A 13,340-nucleotide genomic window follows, 5' to 3' on the forward strand; every position below is an offset into this window, starting at 1 on the left:
GTGTCGAGGGATTTGATATAAGACAATATGTTTTGACATGTTTTAAAATTTTGTGTAAGTTTCAATAGCCAAAATTTCATATGCACCGGTGAAGAAAGCACCAAGTTTCAGCAACCAAAAATAAAAAAACGTGCAGGGAATCACCAAGTTTCTTTTGCTTTTAGGGATCTTGAAACTTGGTAAATCTTGGTCATGAAATATGAAACGTACACAGAATCACCACCGCCGTCACAGCCATCAGCTAGCTATCTCATCACCACCGCTCGAGATAATTACAACTACAGTACCTGTACAATCTGGCACGTAACAAGATGGTCCTGGCACTCGTGAGTTGCTCCAGTACGGTCCTCATATACGCAGATACGCTCCAAAATGGTCCTGTGTACCTATCTCATACGAACCTGGCTACTCTGCTCGTACGCGCGAGGCCCAGACCGCGTGCAGACTGGTCGAGCCGAACTGCTTAAACCAGAGGGGAGGCGCACCGGTAGGCCAAAATTCCCCATTCCCTTCCCAACCTAAATCCCAAATTCCTCTCCTCTCCTCTCGATAGCATGACGGAGAGCCCCGTTTACGGCGCGGGCAGAAGCGTCGGATCCCCCGTCAGCCGCGGCAAGGTTGGGCGTCGCACCCGCGGCGCCGGCGGTGCTATCAGTGGCTGGTGGTGTGGCGCCGCGGCGACGGCGAGCCGTGCCTCCGGCCAGAGACCGGGCGTGTGCTCCTCGCTCCCACGCTGGCGATGGACCTGCTGCAGACTCGCGCAGCCACGTGCTCTGGCGACGGCAGCTGGAGACCGGCAGTGCTGCTCGATGTCCTCGCGAAGAAGTGCCGCGTCAAGCCGACGGAGTTGGGCATGGAGGAGGCCAGCCCGCCGTCATTACGTGCACACATCGCTTACACACTTGGATCTGCAGCAGCGTGGATACACTGGGCCTGCCGAGGCTGACGGCTCAATCTGTATTACGTACTATAGTAGTGAATTAGGATGTCACTATGTCAAGTGGAGGAGGAAAATTGCCAAACTGGCATGCTATATAATGAAATTTATATGCTACCTTTTCCTGGAAAGTTGCATCCTATGTAAATATGGCCAGTTATGTAATCAAGTTGAACTGGGATGTTATGTAATGAAGTTTGGTAGCTTATGGATGCAATTTTGTATCTTGTGAATGCTGTATAAAATTTACTGGGAATTGCAGCAAGTTTGTCAGCTTGTTACTTTGCTGGAAGTCCACTAGTTGAGTACAATGCATACTGAACTTCATTTAAATCATGCATGTTTCTATGTTCTCATACAGAACAGACAAATAGCAGAAATCATATGCCATTATAACAAAAGCATTCAGTTTGACAAGGTTTGCCTGATCATTACATGATCATGAACATAACATGATTAGTCTGACCAAGATTTAACAGGTTGGTGGAAGCAAATAAAGAAGTTCTGCAACTTAAGAAAAGAAAACACATAACACTTCATGTGTCAAATGCTTATATCCTCTACTTCCTAAATATATCAAACATGCTACTTTTTCTTGGTTTCTTAAAATCTGCCCTGCCCTGACTGAAGTAAGGTCTCTTTGGTTGATGTGGCTGCTCCAGAGTGCTCTGCTTTGCTTGGCATTCATCCTGCCTTTGCTCCTCACTTGCCAACCTGAGATTTCCTTCCATGGATTGTTCCTTTCCTTCCTCAGCTTGTGCTTGTGCTCTGTTCCATTCTTCTGATTGTCTCTTTCTCTCTTCCCAATCTTGTGTCCTGGATGTATCTTGCTGCAGATTTTGCTTCTCCCATGCCTGCTGCCTTGAATTCTCACCTTGAGCAAGATAATCTTTAAAACCTCTAATTCTTTCCTGCTCATCCTCTTGCATCATAAAAAATTGCATTTCTTCTGCTCTTAGTGAATCTTCAACTTTCTTTCTCTTTTCATCTGCAGTTCTTTTCTTTTCCGCAGCCTTCACCTTTTTTGCTTCCTCTGCTTGCATCTTTTTAGCTTGCAGTGCATTCCTTTTGGCCTCTGCAAGTGCCTTCTTCTCCTGCTGCTCAGCCAACCTTTTTCTCTTCCTTTCTTTCCTTTTTTCTTCTGTTGCCAACTGTTTTTCTCTCAGCACAGCTTTCTTTTTCTCCTCAATCTCTAACTTTTTTGCTGTTGCCTCTTGTTTCCTTTTCTCCGCAGCTTGCAAAATCTTTTGCTCTTCCTCTCCGATCTTGTTCAAAGCTGCATCAAACTTTGCCTGATCTGCAATCTCTTTTTTTCAGCTGCAAGTCTAAGTTTAGCCAGTGCAAGCACCTCTCTTTTTCTATGAACATTTTCTTGTGATGTTGCAGTTGTTGGCTGAACAGGGGGTTGGCTTGGGACATTTTGTTCAATAAATGCAGATGGAGGTAAAGGGCCTGAATTAGGTGGTTCTATGATCTGGCTTGCAACATTTATCTATAATAATTTAGGAAAATTAATTAGCTTGCGGTCATGAACTAGATGGTAGTAATAAAAATTATGAAATCAATTAGATACCTCTTCCATTAATGTCGTAATGACCTCCGCCTCATAAGTAGGTGGTTGTTGTTGTAATAAACCCTCAGTTTGCATGTTCTGCTCCTGATTACAAAAACCATACAAATTAGTAAGCTTCTGGCTATGTAAAAAACAATTTAACATTATGGAGGTTGTGGTCAATTATATTACTTGTGTCATGGCCTCGTATTCTTCATCGGAGGAGGAAACTTCAGGTTCTGCTCTAACTTTCTTTTTTCTTAACTTCCTCTTGGGTTTTAGGCCTAATTTGAAATCTTTGCACCCACCTATGTTATGTCCTGCAGTGCCACAATAGCTACAATGGATAACACATCCACCTCTGCCAACTTTCCTCCCTGCCCTACCCTCAGTCTCTTCTGGTTGTTGCCGTCTGTTCTTTGCCTTTCTGCCTTTTTTCTTTTTAATTTTGGGAGGAAGCACTTGTCTGCCATACATTTTTTCCCACTCACTCACATCTTTACACGGCAAGATTATGCGCTCGTAAGCCTTGCGGTAAGTCTCAATAGAGTAACATGGGTGGACCAATGTTTCAGGTGGAATATTGTCATATCTTGCAGCTGCAACCGCATGACAACACGGAATCCCAGTTAAATCCCACCTTCTGCAAGTGCATTTGCTCAACAATATGTCCACACTGAACTGCCTGTTTTTGTCTTGCACTTCAAAAATGCCCAGTCCAGCAGGATCAGCATGACATGTGGCTGCAGCATCAATATGTCTTTGCAACCTTTTTCTCACTTTGGGACAGATGGTACCATTCCATTTCAGCACCTCCAGTTGCTTACCAAGTGTCTGCCCATCATCTGTCCTTTAATCCTCTGTATCATGGTTAATATGGGGGGTTCTCTTGCATCTAAAATATACCTATTGAATACTTCGCAATTGTTGTTCAATAGTACATCACACTTGGGGAAATCTTTTTGAAATGCCCTTACCCATGTTTTTGGATCTAACTCCTCTAACCAATCATGAGCTTCCTTACTAAGAACTAGCATTCTGTCCATGTTCTCTCTAAACTGACCATTAGTAGTACTTCTAGCACATCTCCACAATTGATTCTTTAGCGCTTCTCCTTTAAAGTTCTTTGTGAAATTCTGCCAGATATGTCTCACACAATATCTATGCTCTGAATCTTTAAATAGTTCTCGCACTGCCTTAATTAAACCCTGGATGTGAATAAATTAAATTAGTGCTAAATAATTACTAATTACGAAGCATATAGTAGAATATGAAGAAATGCAACCAAACTACCAAAGCATATATTACAAGTACAAGTGACTTACTTTTTGCTTGTCAGACATGACTGTCCAGAGTGAGGTGTCCACAATGCCAAGATCTTCTTTAAGAATAGTCAAGAACCATCTCCAAGCTTCTGTGTTTTCAACTTGCACAACAGCAATGGCCACGGGATAAATGCAATCATTAGGATCCATTCCTATTGCAGTTAACAAAACTCCACCAAACTGAGTCTTCAAATGACAATCATCTAAGAAAATTACAGGCCTACAAGCTATAAGGAATCCCCTCTTGCATGCATCAAGAGAGAAGTAACACTTCTGGAATTGACCATCATCGGCGACTTGCAACAAAAAAGTACTACCAGGATTTGACCTCCTTAACTCAGCTGCATAATCCCACAACATGTTGTACTGAGCAATATCATCACCATAAATAATGTCAAATGCTATTTTCCTTGCTCTCCAAAGCTTCTGCCTGTGAACCTTCATGTTCCACTCTTCCTGCACCATTGCTCCTAAGCCCTTCAAAGAAATCTTATCATCTGCTCTGACCTTGTCAACATACTTTGCAGCAATGTATCTGGCAGTGAATGCTTTAACACTCCACTTCTTTGTGCATGTGTGCTCATCTTTAAATGTTTTAACCTGAATTCCCTTGGTTCTATTGTCAAACGAAGCATATAAATACCAAGGGCAACCACCATTGCACACAGCTCCAATCCTTGTCTTGTCATTCTTGGGAAATGTTATTTGCAGCCTTTCCTTACAACTATACTCCCTAATGGCCTGTCTGATCAATGCAATAGATGGGAAAACCTGCCCCACATAGAACTTGGGGTCCTTCAAATCAACTTCAGTGAAATGTTTGAAATTGAACTTAATGTCATCATCATTATCTGATTCAGGCAGATCAAGACTATCATCCTCAGAGTTAGGATCCTCTACTAGCTCCTTCCCTGTCCTTGTCCCTTTCTTCTCATCACCGACAGCTTTTGCATCCTCGTTGATCAAATCATCGTCACCATCATTGAGGTCATAGTCACTATCAATTATTTCTGGAACATAATCCGAGTCTTCGCTATCAGTTTCGCTACATAACTCCTCGTCTACCTCCGTTGTACCTCTTCTACTCCTCTTGCTTGTCCCTTCTACATTTATCCTGCTCTTCATAGGACTGATCACATCAGGTGCTTGTGTACATGGATTTGCTAACACGTCATCACATCCTCCTCCACCAGAAGCAACATCATGAACAAGATACAACATCAGGTATTTGTGCCCCTCTCTAACTAGCTTGTTAATGCATTTTGTGTCATTATTGCTTGCAATCAACCCGAGCCCATCTTCATTCACTTGCATCCCAGGCAGCAACAAATAGATTTGAATTCTTCCTGCAGTCTCATAACCCACCTTCTCTACTAATTCATAAAACATCTCCATACAAGCAACACTACTGTCACAGTAATCATAGCAGACCTTGCGACCATTGAGATATGACAGATTACCATCAGTGCCCATGAAAGATCCACCATGGATGAACTCAATTGTACAGAAATCAGTGCCTGCATCTGTTAAACCAACAAAAAGTTCAAATTTTAGCCATTGGACATCGAACCCTAATCATATGTGTAAACCCAAAGCAAATGTGTGCCTAAATCTCCTAAATTGTATCGCAGAACGCACCAAAACGACTTAGTAAATGACAATCGAGGTAGTAACATGCCCAATGCAGCCATGGTGATCCAATCTTCTTACCATACTTGAGTACAGGGGCACCGCTGTGCCGCCGTATAGGATCACATGCCGCCATTCACGGCGGACAACGTGTCATCGCCGCCGGGCGAGCTCCCACCGGTACGAACGCCTCTCGTCACCTAGATGTTGCCGATCACCTGCGCCGCCATACGTCGCCGTCGCCTGGAGGATGAGATGAAGACGAAAGGAGCAGTTGGGCTCAAACTGGACGCACTCACGTGGGCAGGGGCCGATTTACAAATTAAGAATCAGTGCGGTCGACCAGCCCGCATGATGACGTGGGGCTCGTCGAACCTGGTTCGTAGCTTGATACGTACGGGGGGACTGTTTTGGAGCGTATCTGCGTATATGAGGACCGTACTGGAGCAACTCACGAGTGCCAGGACCTTCTTGTTACGTGCCAGATAGTACAGGTACTGTAGTTGTAATTATCTCCCACCGCTCTGATTGTTCCGTCCATCGCGAGCACACGCGGCAGACGGTTCACCCGTGCCAGGAGCTTTGTTGGTCATGAGAACCTCGACAACGGTGAGAGACTCCCACAACTTTCTTCATCCCCGTGGACGGTTGACGGAGCAGAACGGCAGCGTCGTCGACGCGGAAGTGCGCGGCGCCGCGCATGGGCATGGATTCAACGTCCAGCGGGGCTTCTGGGGCCATGCCGAGTCGTCCACAATGAAAATGATCGAGCGAAAAGGTGATGAACGCTCGCTCGCTAGCTTATTACACGTACACGTGAGCTAGCTTCTTCTTTGTAAATTTAAAAAGGAACGGATCAACATCAGCTCGCTTAGATTAGCCGTTAGTTATCTAGCTAGCTACTCCATCCGTTCCGAAATACTTGTCTTAAAAATGGTTGTATCTAGACTTGTTTTAGTTCTAGATACAACCATTTCTAAGACAAGTATTTCCGAATGAAGGGAGTAGCTTACAAGAGGGGATTAGGAAAGTTTCTCCTCTTGTAATTGACATGATTATAGTTCACCAAACCACTAAATTTTAGAGATAAAAATCCAAACGATTCATCTAGTAAAGTACTCCCTCCGTTTCAAATTACTCGTCGCAGAAATGAATGTATCTAGAACTAAAATACATCTAGATATATTCATACCCGCAACAAGTAAGGCATGACTCCATGTATACAGGACAACTGATGTCAGTGGCGATTCCACCGAATTCAAAACTTCTAAATACTTTGTAGCTCAAACTGCATATTTGAGTGAAAAATCGTTTTCACATAAGATTCGTCGCGACGAGACCTTCAAAACTCATATGAAAACGATATGTTTCGATAACTTTTGGGGGGGTCAAAAGTTACAAGACCTAGGCTAATTAAGTTATCACGTCTGTGGTAGGTAAGTTACCATCATGAATGGACACAGAAATTAACGGGGCATAGAAAATGGTTCCTCCAACCTTCTCCCACATGGATATATACATACCTGTACTAGAGGACAAAGAAGTTGATGTCATCCTAGATTCTCCTATTTCGAAACTTCAAAATTTTTTATAGCTCAAACCGTTGGTCCGATCGAAAAGTCATTTTAGCATAAAAGCAACAATGCGCCGAGACCTTGGAAACTAAATCTCATGTTGGTATGTTGCGATAACTTTTTTCGGTAAAAAATTTACTAGGCCTAAGCTAACTAAGTTATCAGTTCTGTTGTGTATATATCATCATGCTATTTACACATGAGTTATCAGGGGTGTTTTTTCAGCAACGAAACTACTCCACGCACGACGTTTAGTGAACGATCTCTGGACGACAAAGCAATCAAATTGCTGGACTTGTACTTTGTCTATTTGTGGATGGTGTGATCGATAGGGTCGTCCACAGATCGGGGGAAGGCTATCTTATGCATAACATCGATCTTTCGACAATCCCCTCACCCCTCCTGGTCAAAAAGTTATCACAGCTAGACTAAGTAAATTATCAACTCAGTTGTATGTATATTATGATACTATTTACATCAGTTATCGGGGGGTCAACAATTTTACACCGGATTAAAAAGTTACCACGACTGGGCTAAGTAAGTTATCATCTATTGTGCGTATATTACCATGCTTTTTTTAGTACACAGAAGTTACCGATGTATGATGTTGAACAACTTTTATCCTAAGGGTATCTTTTGTCAACAACATATCCCGGGGTCGAACGTTACCATGGTGTTACATAGAAGTTGCCGTAAAGATTTCATTACACATTTTCCCTCAACACATCTCTTTCACCAAGCCCGCCTTTGATACAATGCTATACAATGCACAGATATTTCAGCGCGATTCACATGTCTATAAATTAGATCTCAATTAGTAAACTCAGATAAATGATTAAATATTCTAGTGGTTATCTTACTCAATCCTCAGCGGAAAGGTTGAGGGTTCTCCCACCTATGACGATCCTTTTACCGCAGAAAGACATACGATCCCTTTGTCCTTAAATGGAAAAAATCAGGTGTGTATCTTTCTCCTTAAATGAGAATTGGAAACCATTCTTAAATCACGAAAAATAAACTTTCTGCTTTAATGTGAATTGAAAACCGTCCTTAAATCACAGGAAGAAATCTTTCTGCTTTAATGAGAATTGGAACCATCCTTAAATCATGGGAGAAGATCGGTCGTAATTCTGGGCGTGGTTGATAAGGGCGAGCAGAAAAGTCGAAGGCAAGATCATGAGTGGGATCGAATGGTTACTCGGATCCATAGATTAACTCATGCGGTTCAAAATTTAGTTTTTTCGCTATTGTTTAATAAAGGTCGTCAAAGTTAAAAAAAAGTACAATTTGTACGAGTAGTTTTCTTTTGGGGATATGTTTCTACTAACTAAACGGCCTTAGAGGTTCAAAAAGTCACTTTGATGGACGGCTGCATTGAAGTCCCATATTTTGAACAGTGCCAAAATGATATTTTAAAGTTTTGAAAAATTCTAAAAAAAACTCCACACGTTCATATGAATGTATGTTACACATGTGAAGATTATGATGCTGAAACAAGTAACCATGTGAGTTACACACTGAATGACAGAATCGTGATTTTGAAAAGATAAGCAGTGCATGTATTATTCACTATTTAGATATCGTCATTTCCTATTTTTGCATAGCTCACATGCTTACTTATTTCACTTTACGCATGTGTAATATCCATCCACATCCATATGATCATGTAGAATTCTCTTCGGATTTTTTTCAAAATTTCAAATGTGATTTAAAATTATTTAAAATAAAGTCCTCCAATGCAACCATGTTCCAAAAATCCACTCTCCTAGAGGCTGTCGGTACTCTGCAGGTACTACTGGTGGTGAGCACTTGGCTAGCTAGTCGAAAAAGCCCACAGAGTCACTCGTCGTACGCCACACACCCCAGACACAAGCCCGCCCAGCGCCCACGCCGCCCGCCCGCCCGCCATGTCGTCCGCCGCGCCCGCGCCGGCGCCGGAGGAGCAGCCGCCGCGCCCGGTGCGCTTCGGCATCATGGGCTGCGCCTCCATCGCGCGCAAGCTCGCGCGGGCCATGCTGCTGGCCGCGCCCGCCGCCGCCTTGGCCGCCGTCGGCAGCCGCTCCGAGGCCAAGGCGCGCCTCTTCGCTGCCGACAACGGCCTCCCCGCGGCCGCGCGCCTGCACGGCTCCTACGAGGCGCTCCTGGACGACCCGGCCGTCGACGCCGTCTACCTGCCGCTGCCCACCAGCCTCCACGTGCAGTGGGCCACCGCCGCCGCCGCGCGGGGCAAGCACGTGCTCCTCGAGAAGCCCACCGCGCTCTGCGCCTCCGACCTCGACGCCATCCTCGCCGCCTGCGAGGCCAGCGGCGTCCAGTTCATGGACTCCACCATGTGGATGCACCACCCCCGCACCGCCAAGATGCGCGAGCTCCTCCCCGCCGACGTCGGCGACGTCAGAGTTGTGAGTTCTTCAAGCTGAATTTCTTGCTGTAATTTTTGTTCTCTGTAACTATCTAGATAAATACTATTCGATTGTTGATGTGGTCCATTGCATTTGTGTTCTAGCCGGCCTAGATGGAGATACATTACCAATAATTTGTGGATCTTGTCAGGTTGACTTACTATTGTAGTGCATCTGCTTAAGCGTCAAAAGATTCTCTAGTGAACTCTGAACTAACTGCAGTTTGTCGTTGCATCCAGCCAGCAGTGGCTAGTTAATTGCCCTTTGGTAGCCAAAAAACTTCTTTTTTTACAGTCAAAACAGAGCTCATTTTATTCATCATGCACCAGTGCACGATCGTTCTGAATACACCTTAAAGGAAGGCTAGAGGTGTGACATGCCACACACCAGAATTACAACCATTAACATGATGCTAAGCACATAAGTTTGCCTCCCTCGGGGTCAGTAGGACAGATCAAACTCCTGGAAGGATAAAATGAGCTCATCAATCTGACTGAGAATGCCCATGATTTCTGACCTCTGTTTCTTCCGAGACTTCCACATACTAACCAGCACTTGGCAATCAGTTTCAACATTGATCTGCTGCCACCCTTCTCTGGCTGCAATTGTTACCCCATCTCTGAAAGCAAGTGTTTCCGCTGTTGAGTGATTTTGAACATTTTCGTATCCCCTTCCAGCAGCAAGCACAAACTCACCATCAAACCTTCTCCCAACCATCACTGAAGCAGCACAACATGATACTTTAGTATGCTTGGAATCTCTGCTACTGAATTTGGTTTGTGTGGTGACTTTGCCTATTGAAGAATGCCGAATTTCTGTCTGACATAGTGGTGGAAGATAAAAGGATTTAGTTCCAAAGTGTATGCGTGAGGGAATATCACTTGGTCAGCAAAATTACATTGTAAAGTACTAATCTCATTTGTCTATAGCTACATAATGTTCTTACACTTCTTTGCAACAATTCTTCTAAAAAGTAAAAACTATATGAATATGCGATCTGGTATGGAGAGCCAATTCATTGTTCGCTACTGGAGCAAATGTTTACTGACAATGATCAACCCTATACTGACAACACATGTCACGATAAAATTTGAAATTAGGATGTTCACATAACAGAGGAAAAAGACAAATTTCAGTTTGCAGAAACCAAGGACATGGAAAAGAAAAGAGATGAAAACTTCATTCGGCAAGATTCGACAACTACCTTTATATAGTTGCCAAATTGACAATGGGGAATGTGCAGCGAGTCATATTGTGTTTCTAGCACCTGATACCATCATCTTAGTTGAGATATAGGTTTTGTTCGATTGTTTCCTTCCGTCAAACTATCCGTATGCCATTTTCTCGTCGAATCCTATGTACAAAATAATCAATGAAGCTGTTATTAAGCACGGTACGTCATCTAGCTTTTGATATCTCAGTTGTCTAATTATTGAGCACAGTGAAGATGAATGACATTTTGTTACTAGCAATTGGAACTACGGGAACACCTCAGACGAACCTGTCATCGTGTAGTACCTCAAAACAATTTTGTGACACCATTAGTAATAATTTAATATGACATCTACCCATCCTTGCTTAGTTTACTTCAAGGGACAGCGATGTCTTGTTTCTTGGACTTCTCTCTTGATTGAGCTGTAGATTTTGTTCATCCTGCGTTGTCCTCTAGAATTCCTTGAAAGTCCTTATCATGATTGGCTAATACAGTACAAATATTACAGTGACCCGGTATAAGCATGGTTCCACAATCACTGTTTGCACTCTCTAGCAGTGTGATGTTTCCTTTCTTGATATGAGTCTAACTTCACAACTGTTTGCGTTCACTTAATTTGGGCACTTCTATAAACCATTGTTTTTTCTTCTGTTGCTTCAGATAAACAGTCTGTTCAGCTTCCGAGCAAACGAGGATTTCCTCCAGAATGACATCAGGGTGAAGCCAGACCTCGACGCGCTGGGCGTACTCGGCGATGCCGGGTGGTACTGCATCCGCGCGATCCTGTGGGCCGTCGACTACGAGCTCCCGAAGAACGTGATCGCGCTCCCTGAGCCTGTCAAGAACCAAGCCGGCGTGCTCATCGCCTGTGGCGCGACGCTCTACTGGGCCGACGGCAAGATGGCCACCTTCCACTGCTCGTTCCTCGCCAACCTCACCATGGACCTGACCGTCGTCGGCACGGACGGTACGCTCCATGTCACCGACTTCATCATCCCGTACGAGGAGAAGTCCGGCCCGTTCAGCGTGGCCTCCAGGTCGAACTTCGCCGAGCTCCACACCGGATGGGTTCCGCAGCCGAGCAAGCACGTCGTCACGACAGACCTGCCGCAGGAGGCCCTGATGGTCAAGGAGTTCTGCAGGCTGGTGCAGGGCATCAGAGACGCCGGCGCCAAGCCTGAGGGCAAGTGGCCGGCCATCACCAGGAAGACGCAGGTTGTGATGGATGCAGTGAAGGCTTCCATTGACAACGCGTTTGAGTTTGTCGATGTCGCGAGCTAAAATACAACACGTAGCTGGTCATTCGGATGATCTTCCAGGCCATGGCGTATAGGTTGTGCGTTTGCTCAAATCGTACTTGTACGCAGCGCAAAACTACTTATATTCGAATGATAACTCGAATTATTATCGTCATACTAAGGACAACATTGCAGTTATCAAATTGAATGGTAGCATATATTGCTACGGATTTATTGTGTGATATTTTGGCAATATGGATGCTTGCGTGGTCCACGTACTAATGTTACCGTTCATCTTAAACTCAGGATTTGACAATGAATTTTAGGTTCCTCGCTGGTGTTGCATGTATATGGTTCCTCTCTGATTTGACAATGGACACATCCGTGAGCACCTTGTGACCGCAGTACTCCAGCTCAAGAGGATAGTGCCTCGCCCTCTGATGTCAATGGTCCGCCCGTCACCGAACTATACCGTGCCTCCAGCCGAGAGATTTAACTCAGAATACTGGTCCTTGTCGTCGGTCATGTGGTTGCTTACTCCTGTGTCGAGGTACCACACGTGTCCCACCATGTTCATCCTCTGCTTGTATGAAGGTGAACCTTCTCTTCGATCAATGAACCTTCGTTAAGGGGAGTGGTCATGACCAACGCACGTTACCCTGATCATGGCGTGTTAGTTGGGCTAGCAAATCTGTTTTTCTATACTACTACTCTCTTCGTTCCTAAATATAAGTTTTTTTAGACATTTTAAATGAACTATAAAATACAGATGTACATAAACATATTTTAGAGTGTAGATTCATCCATTTTGCTTCGTATGTAGTCACTTGTTGGAATCTTTAGAAAGACTTATATTTAGGAAGGGAGGGAGTAGAAAACACTATATTTATATATGAGTATTTATTAGCCAGTGATGATGAGCACTGATTCTTTCTTCAGCAAAAACATTGGTGGCTACACGAAGTGTAGTTCTAGAAGTATTAAAATGCATTTCTATGATTTAAATTGCACACGAAGTTGGGCCCATCAGAAGATCGATGCTGCCGTGTTGACCCTTCCCCCTCGCATACACATGACTTGTACTGAAGAACATGAATTATGATTTCTTTTTGTGTTAAATAAAAGGGATGCGTATATTTTTCATCCCTTGACTCTTTCGAAAGTATAGAAATAGTCCTTTAGAGCAACTTCAATGGGGCGACCCATTTCGTCCGCGGCCGTCCGTTTGGGTCGGCGCGGACAGAAAAGGCGACCCAACGCGCCGACCCAAACGGACGCGCGTCCGTTTTTCATCCGCGGACGACCCATTCCCGGCCCATTTTTGAGCCTGATTTGCGTCGGCGCGGACACGCGATGGACGCGCGCGCGGTCGCCTACTCCTGTCCCCGGGCCCGCTGGTCTGTGGCACATTGGCCTCCCTTCCCCCGGCCAACAAGCAACCCTCGCCCCCCGCCTCCTTCATCACCGACG

At 44.5% G+C, this 13,340-nt stretch overlaps 1 protein-coding gene across 1 annotated transcript; it reads left to right on the forward strand.

Moving 5' to 3' along the window:
- The first annotated feature begins 8,886 nt into the window (after positions 1 to 8,886).
- LOC119291401 (uncharacterized oxidoreductase At4g09670-like) lies at positions 8,887 to 12,144 on the forward strand. Its single transcript, XM_037570157.1, has 2 exons — positions 8,887 to 9,419; positions 11,293 to 12,144. Exons 1-2 carry the CDS (start codon positions 8,925 to 8,927, stop codon positions 11,911 to 11,913), a joined length of 1,116 nt encoding a protein of 371 aa, XP_037426054.1. The 5' UTR covers positions 8,887 to 8,924; the 3' UTR covers positions 11,914 to 12,144.
- The last annotated feature ends 1,196 nt before the right edge of the window (positions 12,145 to 13,340 follow it).

Source organism: Triticum dicoccoides, chromosome 1A (assembly GCF_002162155.2).
Source record: "Triticum dicoccoides isolate Atlit2015 ecotype Zavitan chromosome 1A, WEW_v2.0, whole genome shotgun sequence".
In the NCBI taxonomy this organism is placed as follows: domain Eukaryota; kingdom Viridiplantae; phylum Streptophyta; class Magnoliopsida; order Poales; family Poaceae; genus Triticum; species Triticum dicoccoides.